Source organism: Magnolia sinica, chromosome 17 (assembly GCF_029962835.1).
Source record: "Magnolia sinica isolate HGM2019 chromosome 17, MsV1, whole genome shotgun sequence".
Taxonomy (NCBI): Eukaryota; Viridiplantae; Streptophyta; class Magnoliopsida; order Magnoliales; family Magnoliaceae; genus Magnolia; species Magnolia sinica.
Genome location: NC_080589.1, coordinates 64,133,833 through 64,152,359, shown reverse-complemented (window position 1 = coordinate 64,152,359; position 18,527 = coordinate 64,133,833). Strand labels below are relative to the sequence as shown.

The 18,527-nt window shown below is 38.7% G+C and overlaps 1 protein-coding gene and 1 long non-coding RNA gene across 2 annotated transcripts in view; both read left to right on the top strand.

Annotated features, from left to right (window-relative positions):
- Positions 1-634: 634 nt before the first annotated feature.
- On the top strand, positions 635-6,530 carry LOC131230295 (uncharacterized). Its single transcript, XR_009163974.1, has 3 exons — positions 635-1,625; positions 2,641-2,696; positions 6,177-6,530. It is a non-coding gene; the product is annotated as an uncharacterized LOC131230295 (long non-coding RNA).
- A 9,929-nt stretch (positions 6,531-16,459) lies between these two features.
- The window catches only part of LOC131230293 (poly [ADP-ribose] polymerase 1), a 100,713-nt gene continuing 98,645 nt past the window's right edge, over positions 16,460-18,527 (top strand). The window contains exon 1 of the mRNA XM_058226142.1: positions 16,460-16,665. Coding sequence (XP_058082125.1) covers positions 16,522-16,665 — 144 coding nt within the window. The 5' untranslated portion in view covers positions 16,460-16,521. The remainder of the gene's footprint in view (positions 16,666-18,527) is intronic.

Below are 18,527 nucleotides of genomic sequence, written 5' to 3'. Positions count from 1 at the left end.
ATCATTTTAGGGTCTAAACCCAAAAATTATGTGGAACCAATGCTTAAGTGGACCACAAAGTGGGAATTGAATGCCCACCATTAAAAACTTCTTGGAAGCTACAGAAGTTGTAGATCAAGCTGATATTTGTGTTTTCACCTCATCCAACTCTATATGACCTTGTGAATAGGTTGGATGGTAAAACAACATCACGGTGGCCCTTAGAAAGGTTTCAATGGTGGGTGTCATTATCACTGTTGCTTCCTTTGGTATGGCCCACTAGAGTTGTGGACCTACCTCATTTTTAACATCATAATCTAAAATGATCTGAGAAAATGGATGAATGGAGTGGATAAAGTCCTTACATCACGGTGTTCCCCCTTAGTAGCGAATCCGCGTCTCTCTCTCTCTCTCTCTCTCTCTCTCTCTCAGGAAAAATAGGAAAAAGAGAAGGCATTTTCTGCAGATCGTCCAAAATCCTTGTAATCCAGAGCCGCTCATCTAAGATCCTAAGGTATTTTCTGTAGATCAGTGAGAGAATGTAAGAATTTGTAGCATTTTCTCCAATTTCTAGCATTTTTTGTTCATACGCCTATGATTAGATCGATTTTCAAGCAAATTTTTTATTTTCCTGTGATTTTGGTTTTTATGGTGGATCAGTTGGTGGATGTGTGGGGTATTTTAGCAAGTCGGTTTGTTTCTCAGTCCAACTTAGTCAATTTCAGTAGCTTACAAAACCTTTCGTTTGGATGGACTGTCAAGCAATCATTGCTTCATGAAAAAACAATTGGATTTTGGATTTTGAGATATTGTTGATTTGTCACCTAAATATCAGGTAGGATCCAAACAGGCTGCAAAAAGGGTTTTAAATCAAAATAAGGGTTTCATCCCGGAACCCTGGTTTTGACAGTGCATCCAAACAGGCCCTTAAAGCTACCATTTGCATTATACGTCGGTCAGTAGAGGTTTCCTAAACTATGAATAAGAGAAATTTATTCAGCTTCCTTCGCACCATACATGTGACAAACGTCTAGGGTGATTCAAGCTATTTTTCTAGTCAGGTGGTCCACAATCAACAGTTGATTGTCAGATGTTTTGCATGTGTTCCATGAGGTGGCTGCATAGTATTTCTATGACTCAAGCTTGCACATTAGCTTCCTCCATAGATGAACAACATTTGAAGGTCATCCACCACTGATATGTAGTGATTGCCTTTTCTTTTGAAAAGAGTAATGCTACTGCAATGGTAAGTAATTATTCATTGGTTGGGCCATCAGAAGATGCCCATTTCCTTTCCAACATCTACATTTGAGGAACACCTCATATTTTCATGCCTCTTTCTTCTTTTTGTTTCCATCATTGTTGAATGCTCCATATCTAGTATAATGATTTGACGATCCTTTACCATGGTCAGAAAGAATCTTTGACCATTTATTGGGGAAGTCGATGCTGCAGCATTACCATAACCGCATGCACAAACAAGACATGTAACTTATGCATGTTGGCCCAGCTGCATGGTGCTGACGATGATGCTCCTTGTCAAGCTTTAAAAACCATGAGTTGTGTTTTCTTACAACTCATCTTCAGATATCAAATCCCAAATCCTTTTCAAGGGATCTTCCACAAAAAAGGCAGACAAGCTTGGAGTGAGAAATGTTGTTGTTTTGAAGTTTTTTGATAATTTCATGTTTCTTTCATCTCTCTAGTTTGCATCGTCACAGTTTGTAGTTTATACTCTGCATAGATATATGCTTAGTTCCTTGTTTGTCAATTATTTCTTCCAGTTTTTAGTTTTGGTTGACTTTTTTCCTTTCTTTCATTCTTTTTCGTCCATTTTTTACTTTTAGTTTGAATTTTTCTCTATATTTCTAAACATCTAGTTAATTTTTCGGAGGCTTAAACCCCAATCAGCCTTGTGTCTTTGAGTTACACCTTGCATTACAGCACCAAACTGTTTTGCCACTGCCTGTACACTAATAAAACTTCGGTCATGTATTGTTGTTGTCATGTTGTTTCATATGCTCTACAAGAGATCTTTAAAATGATGATCTTTTTTTTTTTTTTTCAATAACATGGAATCCATGTTTGCATCCTATTGCATGCCTGCCTTAGCCTAGCATACCCATCTTAATAAGATGCTAGTTACAGGATATAAATTTTCAGTTAGAATCAAAATGTTGATTTTCCCAGTTAAACTTAGTTTGTTCAAAAGGAATTAACAAGAGAATTTTACAATGATTTCCAATTAGCCCATTGTTTTCTTGGCATGAGGTGTGTAGGAAGATGAACTAATAGTGGATTGTGAAAATTCTGGGCCCATGCATTTTGTCACTTTGTAATGGCATACTTTGCTTCACTATAATATGAAATTTAGAGGTTTTGAATCTCTCGACTTGCACAAGTAGATCAGCTCCCCTCTCTATTTTCACCTTCTTTTAGTGCTTATGATTTCGCATATACTTTACCTTGAACCAATCTTATGAGTTACCAGGCATTTTCCTTAGCTTTGATTCTTGTCATGCTAGTATCAACTAAAAATTAGTGTCAATGATCAGCAGCCTAACAGCTTGTCACAGGATTTCTCTATGCTTTTGTCGTTGGCTTGCAAATAGCCATGTGCTCTTCTTGTATCTCATTCTTTGCACAAGTTTCCGAATGCAGGTCACATGGGGAGCCTTTGCCAATTGTTTCATTGAGTTTCCATGATTCTTGTCAAGGTAAATTTTGTTCTTTCAATGTGGATACCCACTTGTCAAGGTAATTGCAATTCAGTTAGACAGTGCATCTAATTGCACTAGAGTAGTCCAGTATTTGGAGGCATTTTCACAAAATTGTTTATACCACACTTTGCCCATAAACAATGATACTTTGTGGATGCATTAGTTTCCATTTGTTACCACATAATCACTACAGGAACTTTGATATGGTAGAAGAGCTCCGTCTCCTTTGTTAGTTGACGGTTCACTACAAGAAATCCTAAATGGGTTTCTTTTGTAGCTCAGAATAAGAAAGGAAGAAAAGGAAGTAAGCCTTGCGCTCCGACACATTCATTTAAGCATTGATTGGCCAGGGCCCAGCCCACTGACAGACCTATTGTGAGGGGAAGTGGATTCACTTGCTTGGGATGGTGTTTTCAGACCTTTCCTTGTTGTTGGGTATTCTTTCCTCTAGTAAATATTTAGCACATCAACCATTCAAATTGATTCAAAGAAGAAAAAAAATCTGAAATTATTGGGTGCAGCTATACAAAATTTAATCATCAGAAATTCATTAAAACCAAGTATAACAAATCAAACAACTATTGATTAGAACTTTTTATGGATGTGTGTGCATGTTCACATGTGAATCACATGATATGTACATTCTTACTCAATTGACCATCTTGACCAATCAGTCTCCCTCTTGGTTCTTTAGCTCATTGCTCTCTATTTCAATCCACTTTTCTACTATTGCAGTAAGCTTCCGATTATCACTACTACTACAATCGCTGAAGAAGGCTTTCCTGTCTAAGATTTAGTTCCAATAGTTCCTGTACATGCCTGAGCTCATAACATTGAACAACAGTCAAATGTGAGGCTTCAAATGCCTGTCCTACAAAAGTGAAGAACCAATGAAGTAGCCAATCTAAAACAGAACGAAAATCAGAGAAATCATGTAAAGCATGCAACCCATACACAGGTCATGCAGAAAGTATAAAGAGTCAACTCAGCCAAGCAAACCCAAGAGAAGAGTCAAGCCAATCTTATTCCAAAGGTACAGGTGCACCAGTAGTAAAATAAAAGAGGGAACAACTTAGCTTAATTAACAAAAAGATCAAGTTAATATCATCCAACACAGTTGTAAATCAGCAGTTGAGACCTTCAATGGCCACACATCATGCAAGTTTCAAAACTTTATCCTATTAATCAAAGATTGGGAGAAATAGTTTTAGCATCAGCATAAGCACATGCAACATTGTTCTATAACTCTATGAAATAAGAATAGGCTCTAGTTAATCCTCACTCCATTATATACATACGTCTTCAGGACTAATCTCAGAAAGAAAAGTGGAACAATAACTCAGATAAAATGCTCATAACTAGCAGTTGTGCTAATACATGTTATTAAGGTTAGACAATTTCAAAATCTAAATTGTTGGTTTAGGCTGAGCTATTGTTTGGTACAAGGATGCAGAAATGCAAGTTTGATTTAATATTTTAGCCTGAGGGGTAACTAGATTTGCAGAAAATCCAGATGGGCAAAAAAGAATGAGAATAGTTAATTCAAGACAAACAGAGAATCTGCATTCTGAGAAAGCAGAATTATATATGACCACCAGACATCCTGGAAGTAATCTGCTTAAGCTATATGTTTACCATGAACTTGGTTGTTGCGTATCCAGAGAAGGAACTGCAGATAAGCCTGAATCAGATGCAATCGAACAAAGAATTCCTAATAGTTGCACTTGGATGCACAAATGAATTGAATTATGTCCATCGAGTTTAATCAAGAGGAATTGATAAAAATTAATGATGTTCCCTAGTATTCATAATGAGGAAGTAGCCCTCAAGTTTGTTGTTTGCAGTCTATTGGACTAATAACCATATGCAGATTTGATGGTGCATCCAAACACACCCAAAATCATACTTGTCATTTAGCTTATAGGATACTGGATTCCTATCGTCACACATATAAATTTGAAATTTATACTAGATCATCCATAATGATGATTCGAAGCTAAACATAAAGATCCTTTCCTGCAACTGATAAGAACAAGAATGTCACCACCATTCACATAGAAAATCATTTACAGAAGACAACCTTGAAATGTCATTTGATTTGCCATAACACATTATCAATGTGAAATTTAGAGGTCATAAAAGCATAAAATAGAAAAATACATGAACCAGGAAGAGTTTGAAACAATAAAATATTTAGTAATTGGGAGTAACACTGATTTCTGTTATCAGGAAAAACTCAGATTCCGCATATCAAATGTGGGATTGCAAAATTCCCTCAACTTCCACATCCAGGGCCACAAGATGATGTTGGTTGAAGTGGAAGGCACTCACCCTGTCCGTCATGGCCGCTGACTTTGGAGCCTTCATTGAAATCGTGTTCCAAAACAACGAAAACATAGCGTACATATAAATTGAAAACTGTTAGAACAGAGACATTTCATCAAACACATGTTGTGCACACCTTAAACATTCACAACAAATGATGAATGGCAAGACTATTTTATGTCTGCATCCATTGTATACATGACATACATCTATAGCAACCCAGGCCATCTAGATCATTGGTCCCATTGTTTACTAGACATGGCCAATGAACCCCCACTGATCGGAAGATCTTAATCATAATGATGAATTTGAACCACTAACAGATTTATGAAAATCAAACCACTGATCGGAATTTGAACCACTAACAGATGATTAACATCATCTGTTAGCGATTTGAGCCATGGACATATGGATAATGAGAAGTACACAAGAAAATCAAACCAATAAACCATAAAGTGATTTTTTAGGAAAGCCCTAATCCTTTTCCCATTACAAAGTTTAGGAAATCCCTAATTCCAATATTGTATCCTCTGATAATCTGCGGATTTACAGATCTAAAAATAAAAAACCTAAATATCTATTTGAGAGAAATGAGTACCTGGCCGGGGAAGAGATGAAGGGCAGGGGCTGCTAGCCGCACCAGATCTGGAGATGATGCAAGTGAGGAAGAGAGAGAGAGAGAGTGCGAGATAGGCAGATGGAGAGAGAGAGAGAGAGAGAGAGAGAGAGAGAGAGAGAGAGAGAGAGAGTTGGGGGTAGGAAGAAGCTGAGAGTCGCGTGGAGTCTGGGAGCGAAATGAGGGTAGGGTTTTATGTGTGTGTGTGTGTGTGTGTGTGTAGTAAAACATCCGTGGGCCCTGTTTTACACAGCGCTAGTGCAAGAGGCACCTAAAGTGCCGGTTTTACTCTTATTTGTTGTAGTGGTTGCTGGCATTTCTCAATGACTAATTTTTGCAATAGGCATGGATTTTACATTAATTTTGCTTCTACGGATCTCTCTGGATTGTTTCTACAAATAGCTTTAGATTAAGATTTAAATTAATAACAGTTTTTGTTTTATTTGTTGTATTTGATTTTTCGAAGTTTATTAATTTGATTTTTCATCTTAGCTCATCCTTAATTTTTTTGGAGACAAATCCAAATCTTATTTCAGGTAATTCATTGAAAATTTGATTTGTTAGCTGGTTTCGAAGCTTAGGATTCAACTACAGGCAGTTTAATCCAAACTGCCCAAAGTTTATTTCTTGATCAAACTTTGGTTTATATATTTGTTTGAATGTAATCTTTACTTCACTAAGAAAGTGGGAATTAACTTATAGTTTGAAAGATTTACCTCATATGATTTGTGAGATTTTGGATATATTTTTTGTTAGTATAGATTTAATTATTGTATCAACGCTCTTTCTAAGATTGCTTTTAGATAAGAGTTGTCATGATCCTTCTTGTTTAGGTGGCAACCTGGGATTGGGTATCATATATACAATCAATTTTTTATTTTTTATTTTTATTAATGGAAATATATATTTGTGTTTGGGATTTGGATGGTAGATCTTATTTTGATTTCTTCATTTTTATTTTTTTTTGTTTCAACTTTTTCAAATAGGTTGATTGGTTTGGGGCTTTGCAGAACATGTTTTTAAAATGTGTATTAACCTAGTTTTGGATGTTTGCACTAATTAGCCGATCCACTTCCATTATTTATTTTTAAATTTAACTAGAAACGTCAACGGCTACAACCGTTGATGAATGGTTTTCTAGCCGTTGCAAACGTCAATGGTTTTAGCAGTCAGAAACACCAACAGTTAGTTGTTGGAAATGTTTGTGGCTTTGGCCATCAGCAGCGCCGTCGGCGAGTAATGCCGATGCCCCCTTCACAACGATCTGTCTGATGGCTTAAAGCCGTCGGGGAAGGTCATTGTAGACAGTTTTTAACCATCAACGTTTCCTTGTTTTATTGTAGTGGTTAATACTAGAACTCGATTTCTCAGTCTCCTTTGGAAAAAAATTAATCCAAAGACTTGTAGAAATATGTAGACACCTTGAAATGAGGTGTAGGGATATTTATAAATGACTAATGGTGTTGTTACAAATAACATGGAAGTAATCAAGAAAAAAGTCATGTGGCATAGTTTGATTGGCTGTTGGATATGTGACACTTATTGATTATTTAAGGAAATGGTGAAACTTATAATTTCTCCTAGAATTAAAAGCATAAAATGATTTAAGCATCTTGGAGCTCATGAGTTATCTGAATCTTGATGCACAGTTTAAGGATCTGTGTGCAATATTCTATAAAATTAGTTGACTTTTGCTAGAGTAGTTGAAATTCTATACATGTGGCTCATTCTGTAGTGGTCCTAGGTGGCCTTTAATGGCTTTAATTGTTTGAAGTGTGCCTACGAAAATACAATTTCCGCTGACAATCAGTGATTATATATTATAGCCAATTCTCACTATTCATAAGCTATACAGAGGACTTGGGTCATTTTGGATTGGTTAATTGAGTTGTTTGGTGGACTTTAAAGGGTAAATAGATGTCTAATCAGGGTTTTATGGCTATCGGCTTCATAAAGGCTGCATGTTCAAGTTGTCATCGCTTCATGGTTTGATTTCATGTGCTCTCTTCCTCAGGGTGGGTGTCTATAAATACCTCATAAGTCTAACCCACTGAGTCAACTCAACCGGTTAACCTACCCAGTACAACAACCCAATCAACTCACCTTGTCAAGCCCAACCTTAAACCAAGCCCGAATTAAAGTCTGAAACCAAGCCCAAGCGAAACCATAGTCGGGGCAGCAACTTGGCAAACTAGGAGGAAGAGCCTCCACACACTTATGAGAGGCCCTCTGCCAAAACAAGAGGTCCCATGAGTGGGTGATGGCTTCCTGGGAGCCATTAGCCATGTAACACCCCTCATCTCTTGGTCGCAACTCTCAATACATGTGGACTCTCCTTTTGGAACCCCCAAGTGTGCTTAAATATCTATTAACACTGGTACTCTTTTCTCCAACCCACATTTACACTTTTACCACTCCATCTAACCGTTGAAATGATGCCATATGACAATCTCAAATCCCAGTCCTTTAACCACTTTCTACCCATGAACTTGTCTAAATTACTAAAAAATCCGGCTTGGGAGCTATAAATACCCTCCTTCCCTTCTCATTTCAATCATCCGATAATCCCAGAATCATCGAGTAGAGTGGGAAAGCCTCATCATCCCTTTGGGCCTCGGTCACTTAGTCATCCCATCCCTCCACCAAGGAGATTGAGAGTGAGAGTCCAGTCCTAGTCTAGCCTAGCCTAACTAGAGTTTAATCCTCACGAGCCTCTTAAGTCTAAGCCTAAGCCACTCGATCTACCCCTCGTGACACTACCGTCCATCTAACCGTCCAACTCTTAATTAGCTTCGCCAAATCGGGTTAGGAGTGGGCCAATCTCTATCGATGCTCAGCCCTCATTATTCAACTTAAGCCTAGGCTTGGGCTAGGCCTATGACGGGCTAAAACAGTCCAGTTCGAGCTTGGCTCCATACTCGTATACAAGGCCCAACTCAAGCCCGAGCTCGAACCTGAGTCTAAAGGAAGTTTTGTAAAATAAAAAATAAAAAATTTGTGTTGGACCGACACTTACCTCCATCACATTTCCGTTCATTTGGTGGGCCCTGTGGCTGAGAAAGATACAAACTACAATGGGCAAAGCTGTCCTGCTGCAATGTTCAAAGGTCCGGTCGCTATAATGGCAGCAAAGGCTTTGTGAGTCGCAGCCTAGAGAGGGGAAGATGAGAATCATAGGTTGGAAGGTAAAAAGATACAGAGACACACGAGAGAGGAAGCAAGTTGAAGGTGTGAGAGAGAACGGTGAAAGTTGGGGATGCCAGCTTGGGTGGGACCCACTACGGTGTTTATGTGAAATCCACCCCTCACTGAGTGTGTCACCACATGTTAGGCTAAGGGCACAAAAATCAGCCATGTCTGTATCTCAGGTGGAACAAACGTATGGAAAAGTATACAAGGTAACACTCACCTTCAAAACCATTTCCCTTGATGTGGCCAACCTGAATAATGGAGGGTCCGGAAATTGGGCACCAGAGCTAAGTTTTTGAGTGACATCTAATGTTTGGAGTGGATTTTAATAATTTTCACGGTGGGCCTTGTAATTATAGAGCTGGGCATCCGACCGAGTCAGATCGGATTGGGTCTAACTCCGTTCGGTCCGAAATCTAGACAATCTGATCCGAGCCTGATCCGATCGGGACTGAGTCCGGAATACCTGACTTGAACCGATCCAATGCAAGGTTAGCTTGACCCGAACCGAGTCCGACTTGCCAGGAAACCGAGTCAGATCGGGTTGGGTATTATTCAGATCTTTTTGACGGTGAAAATCATTATCCTCGCTATTATTTTCGGTGTGGTCCATTTGAGCTTTAGATATGATTCAATTTTTTTCCTAATACTCCAAAATAAACACTAAAAATGGATAAACGGTGTGGATAAAATAAATACATCATTGTAGGGCCCATGTAATGTTGATCTTATTTAAGCCGTTCGTACAACTCGGAGCTTGAGGCGCTAGCTGTATTCACGTGCTAGCTGTAACGTGCACTGCACCAAAGTGCTGCTATTGACGTTGACAAGATCCGTGGGTCTTATCATGGGGTATGTGTCATATCCAAACCGTTCATCCATTTGGCAAGCTCGTTTTAAGGCTTGAGACGAAAAATAAGATAGATCTAACTATCAAGTAGACCACACTGAAAAAAGCAGTGAGGATTGAATGTCTACCATTCAAATCCTTTTCAGGGTCACAGTCCCACAACATTTTGGAATCAATTTGAACTTTGTTTTGCCTCTTAATTTAGGTCTTTGTGACCTTAATGAACAGATTGGATGGAAGATAAAAGTTATGGTGGGCTCTACGAATTGTTTAACAGTGAAAATTATTCTCTGCTGTTATTTATGGTGTGGTCCAGATGATCTTTGGATATGATTCATTTTTTGGATAATGCTCTACAATAAACTCTAAAAATATATAAACGGTGTAGATATAATAAATACAACACTGTGGGCCATATAACTTTGATCTTCTTTGAACCGTCTGTACAACTCGGAGCTCGAGGAGCGTCAGTGCTCGTCTTCGCACGACGAGTTCCTGCAGCCAGGAGAGCCTACAACATGTGTATGGTACACCAGCGAATACTTTTTTATTATACACTCTAAACTCTATTAAGGCCTACCGTGAATGCATGTGGTTTATCCATGCCGTCAATTCATTTTTTCAGATCATTTTAGTCATTGAACCCAAAATTGATGCACATCCAAAGCTCAAGTGGACCATACCACAGGAAAAAGTAAAATCATTATAAGAACCACTTCGAATCGCGTAGGGCCGGATCGATTTGGATCGGATCGGTCCGGATTGACCACGACCCAATCTGGATTCGAAAAAAAATATCGTATCTAAATGGCTTTACCCAATCCAGACCGTCGGTTCGGTTTGGAACGGGTTAGATCGGGTCAGATATGCCTAGATCCACCTGTAAATATTAAGAGTGAATGTATTTCTCCCAATTATTTCCCTTTGTGTAGCCCACATGATTCAAATGTTGGCCTAATTTGTCAAACATGATTATAATATATAATTACAGGGCTAATGATGAGAGAGGGTGGACCTACTTCTTCAACTCTTGAAAGTATATATATATATATATATATATATATTTTAAATAATAGAAGGAAAACCCTTGTTTTTTTTAAAAATAAAATTTACGAGGCTTATCATAATATGTAAAAGGGGTCGTTTGGCACCGTGGATTGGAGGGGATTGGAGGGGGTTTCAAATCCCCGTGATTGTTTGGCAGCATAAAGTAACTAAGGGTTTCAAATACAGGAGCTTGGATTACACCTAAAATTATTTCAATAGTTGTAGTTATAACATGTGTATCACTGTACACTATCATTCTATTAGGCACATGGCCCACTAATGATGATCAGCATCGTTCAAACATTGTCTATGTAAGTCAGCACCGTCCAAACATTGTCCATATTAATCAATGATTAAAAATCGTTGGTTAGTCACTCAGACATGATCTTGTGCTTGCGGTCCATCCAAGACTTAGAATTTCATCATTTTTAGGCAAAGTATATATTTAAGCCAGCTTATCACAACCATAGTGTCAAAAATTATATATCTCACACTAATTAGGGATTTTAAAGTTGATTTGGTAATTAAATTCATACCTCTGTAAATATACGCATAGGTATTTTTGAATTAAAGTTGATTCACACTCTAGGATGCCAAACACACCGAAGGTATTGCCAATTCAAGGGGTTTCCAATCCTAGGGTTACAAATCCAGAGGGTTCCAAATCCACGCTCCCATATAGGCCCTAAGACATCTACTCCGATTATTAGATGCCTAGTGCCACGTTAGGCGAAGGACTAAAACCTCAAGCTCACCTGTGATTGAGTTGGGCCATGATAAAAGAAACATTTAGAAGAGACATCCACCCTTAATTCTTACAGGGACCACTGTGAAGTATATATACAATCTAGTCAACTCATTAAACGCTACACTAATATTTGGGCACAAAGCCCAAAAATCACGCCATTCGTCACTCAGGTGGGCCCCACCAAGGAAAACAGTTCGAAGATAAGTATTATAATATATACTATTTCCAATTGCCTAACTTGAATTGAGAATGGGCTGATTTTTGGTCTGTCTGCTTAATAAAGTGTGACACACCTGGCGGTCCAATTGGATTTTACATCAACACCCACGTGGCGCCCCGTCCCATCCGTGACCGCTTTCAAAAAATCCTAAGAAAAAATCTATTCAAAATATCTCCTCGATATTAGCAGATTTTGCCGCTGCCCGGGCGAACTCAAGATAGTGCGGCTTTTACCGTGGGTCCACTGTGATGTATGTAATATATATCCACTCCCTCCATCCAATTTTTAAAATTATTTTAGAGTATGGTCCAAAAAACAAGGGAGCTCTAATTCTCAGATGGACCATACTATAGGAAAGAGTGGTGATTGAGTGTCCTATAATTAAAAATGTCTCATGGCTCACTTTAATGTTTCTGCAATGTTTGTTTTCTATCCAATCTGTTGCTAAGTTGAAATAACTTAGATGAAGGGAAAATCCAAATATCAACCTGATCTAAAACTTTCATGGCCTATTAATGATCAATCACCGCTGTTTTTTATAGTATGGTCCGCTTGAGGATTGGATCTGCTTTATTTTTTTATAATGGACCTAAAATCATATGATAAAATGGATAGACAGTGTAGATATAGAATACATTGGTCAAGGTAAGCCCCACTGCAGGGGCTGTGCCGTCTTGGGTGAGGCCAAGGCCGCACCTAATCTACTCCGCTCTTCATGCGCCCACACACGCACAGTATCTCTGTCCATCCCGAGGTATGCCTTTATCTTTTATGGACCTACCTTGACATGCATATGCAATCCATTCCGATCATGAGATGTGTAATCCTTCGTTATAACCTTATCTAAACAATTAGGATGACTCGTGATTCAGGTGGGCCACACCAATACAAATAATTAGAAGATAAATGTTCATCCTTAATATTTATAGGGCCCACCATGATGATTATATAAAATCAAATCCAATAATTAGATAAAACATAAAAATATAAACTTAAATCTAAAAATCAGGGCCATTCATTGTTTAGATAGGTCAGAAAAAGAAAAATATTTTGGAGGGTGAACATTACCTTTTACACCATTTTCATTCATGTGGTTTTCCTAAAACAAGAACGTTGCTGATATTTGTGCCCTTGGCCTGTCGTGGGGTGACACACCTGATAGTCGGGGTTGATTTCTCACAAACACTATGTCGGTGCCTACCTTAGCCGACAACTCCTTTTACTAAAGTAAAATCCTATCTTCGTGAAGATAAACCTTTCCTTCCAAAGATTACTTTTCCCTCAGCATGATGAAACTTAAAATTTCTTATTTCCTTTTTAATTTAAATCTTTTAAAAATTTTATGGGCCAACGGACTTTTGGATACCGCAGTTTAAGCCCACTGGATTAATAAACCAGCTTGAAAATCAAGCCTGAGCTTAGCCAGCGGCCCTGATACTTCAATCAAAGCCCGGGCTGAGGTGGGCTAGGCCCAGAAGCCCCACAGGCTAACCTTGCCAATCCAGGCCCCTACAGTTTGGGTACTACTCTGTCACTGGCAAGGAATGTATAGGGCCTCTTAGGGGCCATTGTAACATATGAGTTTTATCCACACTGTCAATCCATTTTGCCACAACATTTTAGGGTACAAACCCAAAAATGAGGCAGTTCCTAAGCTCTAGTGGACCACATAGTAGAGGTTAAACACTTAGGGCCTGTTTGGGCGGGGGCATTCGAAGGGATTAGGTGGGATGGGATTCAAAAAAACGTAATTATTACCCATGTCCCGTCTTGCCATGGGATAAGATTAATGCCATGCTTTGTTGGTAATACGGTGGTACATTGAATGGATATACTTACCATCATTTGAAATTACTTAGAAAAACATACATGTGTAATATCTAAACCGTTCATTTGTTTTGTAACCTCATTTTATGACATGGGCCTAAAAATGAGGTAGATCCAAAGCTTATATGACCCCAAAGAAGTTTTCAACGGTAAGTATTCAATCCCCGTTGCTTTCTATGGTGGGGTCCACTTGAGCTTTAGATTTACCTGATTTTTTGGCCCATGCTCTAAAATAATCTCGAAAAATGGGTGGACGGTGTGGATATAACCCACACATCATGGTGGGAACTACACAACTTGCTAACATTGAGTGAAATTGGCACAGGACCAATGCAATTCTAATAAATTCTAATTCCAAGCTTTTCCGTTCTTCCCAAATATGGAGTGGAATTGGTACAGGACCAGATGAATCTCATCCCACCTAATCCCTTATAATCCCACTGCCCAAACATGCCCATAGGGGGCATTTGGCGCATGGCGCATGGTATTAGAAGGGATAAGGTGGGATGGAATTGCATTTGGTCCATGCCAATTCCACTCTATGTTTGGGAATAATGGAAAAGCTTAGAATTAGATCGGATGGAATTGCATTGGGTCCCTGCCAATTCCACTCAATGTTAGCAAGTTCTGTAGGTCCCACCATGATGTGTGGACTATATCCACACCGTCCACCCATTTTTCGAGATCATTTTAAAACATGGGCCAAAAAATCAAGTAAATCTAAAGCTCAAGGGGACCCCACTATAGAAAGTAGCGGGGATTGAATACTTATCGTTGAAAACTTCTTTGGAGCCACATAAGTTTTGGATCTACCTCATTTTTAGGCCCATGCCATAAAATGAGGTTACAAAACAAAAGAACAGTTTAAATATAACACATATGTATTATTCTTAATAGTTTCAAATGATGGTGGGTATATCCATTCAATGTACCACCATATTACAAACGGGAGATGAAATTAAGCTTATCCCATGGTAAGTCCCTGCCATGTGTAATAATTATGTTTTTTGAATCCCATCCCACCTAATCCTTCCTAATGCCATGCCCCAAACACTCCCTTATGGTTGAAAACATTTTAGAGGCCAGGGTTGTTTTGGATTATGCTGATATTTGTGTTTTCCCTTCATCCTGGTTTATATGATTTTTTGAATTGGCTGGCGATTAACTATTACAGTGGGCCTTGGAAGGTTTGAACTGGTTGTCATAATCACCCATGCTTCTTATGGCCCACTTGAGTCCTTGATATGCTTTTTTTCCGACTTTTACCTTGAAAATGATAAGGTAAATTAGATAAATGGTGCATATAAAATCCATGCATTAAGGTAGCCTCTCAAATCCATGTCCGTTCGTAGGCAGTGAGGGGTGGTAAAAATCAGCTTCCGGCCTCGCTACTGACAAGTTGAGTAGGGAGACTTATTGAAGTGATGTCATAGAGTTCAGTTGGGCACCATGAAGTATGTTTCCTACATCTATTTGGAGAAATAATTTTATAGCATGAGTTAAAGAATGAGTAAGATCTTATGTTGGAGTAGACCTGTCCATTAAAAACAATAGGGAGAGTGATGCCCACCATTAAAAATTTATAATTGCTACAAAAGTTTTCAAAAGCTGATATTCGTGGTTTCTCCTCTTACAAATCTATGTTAACTTATGAACCAGTCGTTCTCAAATAAACATACAGTGATCTTAACAAGGTTTCATAGGTGGGCATCCCTCTCCCCACTGTCCCTCTTCCCACCGTTTTCTGTGGCGAGTCTACTCCAGCTTTGAATTTGCTCAATTTTTATCTCATACAATAAAATGGTCTCTCCAAATGAATGGGCAATGTATATATAACAAATACATCATGGTGTGTCCCACGGGATTCAGTGGGTCTACTCCAACTTTGGATCTGCTCAATTTTTATCTCATACCATAAAATGGTCTCTCCAAATGAATGGATAGTGTAGATACAATAAATACATCATGGCCCGTCCCACAAAATTCATTGGGTCTACTCTAGCTTTGGATCTGCTCAATTTTTGTCTCATTTTATGGTCTGTCTAAATGAATGTACAGTATATATATAACAAATACATCATGACGCGTCCCACAAAATTCAGTGACGTTACTTCAGTAGCCAGTCCCGCTCCCCAGCCTGTCATGGCTACTCCGCGTCCCCGTAGATGGAAGCAGACTGCTGTGACCAGGGATATACACGTGCCCAGTGCTGTGTGAGGGCCAGAGAGATGCTCGTGACAAATCCACTCAGCCAATCTGTTTTCAAAGACCATAAAGGGCAGAACTTTAAAACCTCAGACATTTCTAAAAACCAAGTGGACCACACCAAATGAATGGTGGGAATAGAAATGTTCACCATTGAAACTTCCTAGAGCTGATCACGATGTTTTTATGCCATCTAAGCCGTTAATAGAGTTATTACCACTAAGATAAACTATAGAAACAAATATCATCCTGGAACAAGACGTCTGTCACCCTAGCCATTAAATCTTCACTGTTTCCTATGTTATGGCTCACGATAGTTTTTAATCTGCTTGATTTTTTAAATCCTGTCCTAATGTAGTCTTGCAAAATGGACCTACGGAGCGGATATTTTACAGACATTCCTTTGGGTCCACACGGCCCCAGGCACAATCCCCTCTTCCCCGCTTGCTGGTCACAAAAAAAATAAAAATTATGTTGTTTTAGAAATCCTAGCATTGATTCCTTGACAGTTGTTTGTGGAAACAGGACCGTTGGATTTTTAGATCTCTAGCCGTTAAAAGTCGTCCAATAATCTGGCAGTCAATTGATTAAGTAAGCGTAATTTTTGGTTCATGACACGTCTAAAATGGGACCCAGAGTTCGTGTGCATTCTACCTGCGTATCATCTATTATACTACGCCAGAGTATCAAATCTTTTCTGAAACTAAAATGCGCCGCGTTGCATAAAAAGCAGGAGACAGTAACAGACGAGGGATATTCCACTTCCATCTCCGCTCTCTGCAGAGACAGAGAGAAATGGCGAGTCCTCCGAAGCCATGGAAGGCCGAGTACGCGAAGTCGTCACGATCTTCTTGCAAGACATGCAAGAGCCCAATCGAGAAGGAGAAGTTCAGGCTCGGAAAGATGGTCGCTGCGTCGCAGTTCGACGGTTTCATGCCTGTATTGACAACATCTCAATCCCCCGCATTCCATATTTCCATTTGATTCTACTGTAAAGAAGGCTTCTTGGGTTCTTTTCTGATGTGGTTTCAGCGAAAGGAATGAGATTTTGGGGCATTTTTCTTTGTTGGGTTTTGTTGGTTCCAGGAAAGAAAATGATTTGGGCACTTCCTTTCTTGTGGCAGTTTGACGTGATTTTCTGTTTTTTGAGGTTTTTTTTTTTTGCATTTGGGTTTTTGGGATTGATTTTAGGCGGTTCAGCACTTTTCACCTAGACAATCACTAATAGCTAAACCCCTCGGTACACAAAATGATTTGGATTTAGGCGTGTTGTTATTATATGGAATCTCTCTGTCTCCATTTTCTTGTAATGGCAATCCATGCCAGAAGTAGTAGGATTGATGTTCATAATTATAATAATAAAGTGAAATATGTTGAATCTTTTTTTGCAAATATTACCGAATAGAAGATAAATGTCTGGTAGCAAATTGATCGGTTAATTCAATAAGAAATGGGTGCTAACGATTGATTTCGTTGCTACCATCCAATCGTATCCAATTTAATCTTTTACTTATTCAACGAGTGAACAGACCTTTTTTCAAAATATTAATCCATGTATTACCAATCTCTCAGTCCCCCGCATTTCATAATTTTCATTTGATTCTACTGTTAAAGGGCTTTCTTGGGTTTTTTTGATGGGGATTCTGTGCTGAGAATGTGATTTCTCTGGAATTTTATTTCTTTGGGTTTTTGTTTGTCCAAAGACCCTCTCATACTCTAGCAAACTCTAAAAAAGATAGTCCTAGCTCTTGCTAAGTTGCCATCTTAAATGAGGAAACTGAACAAATGAGTAGACCCCATTTCCAAGCAACTTGACCCATCAATTAGTTTGAGAAGAAATGATGCGTGTTGACTAGTTTCTTTGCCATTTTGGGTGTCAGTTTTGTATCCTCTGATGCTTTTTATAAATGGTTTGATTAGGGTGTTTTTAATATTCCATTATTTGAATTCTTGGATTGCCCATTTCTTTGATGGATCCATGGATGCGATTTCTGAGGGAGGAAGAGGAATGTGATGAAAATACCAAATTTGCAGTATTGACTATCTGTGGAATATGGGGATTCTTGATTAAAGTAACAATAGTCTTCTATTCCTCCTATTAATCCTGTCCCTCCCTCGCTTGCTCAATTTGAGACCTATTGCTCTCTCTCTCTCTCTCTCTCTCTCTCTCTCTCTCTCTCTCTTCAAACTGAGTATGGACTTTCTTCATACATTGCTGCCTCTAGGTCTCATTGGCCTCAAGCTATGATGGATGGGATGTCGGCTATTCATGCCAATGAGACTTGGAGTCTTGTACCTTGACTTCCTATATGAATGCATTACCCTGGGTCTATCAAATTAAGTATTGTGCTGATGGTTCATTTGAACAATACGAAGCTCCTCTTGTGGCCAAAGTCTATAATCAACCACATGGTTTTGATTTTGATGTAACCTTTACCCATGTAATAGAACGCGGAACCATTTGTATCCTTCTAAGTGTTGCTCTCTCTTGATTTGGTCCATTTTACAACTTGATGTCAAGAATGACTTTCTTCATGAGCAGGTTTGAGAACAGCCTCAGGCTTTCGTGATTTCTCTTGCTTAGATTATGTTTGTTATTTGCACAAGGTATTAAAATTGCAGTAATGGGCTGCAATACGTCTAAGTGCGGAATATAGCGGAGCTATAAAATGTAGACTAAGTCCTAGAGAGGGGGTGATTAAGACCAATTAAAAATTATGCCAATTTAAAATCCTAATTGCCTAACTTAAACTAATTTGCAATTAAACTAAGAAAGACAATCTAATTATAAAAGCTTCCAA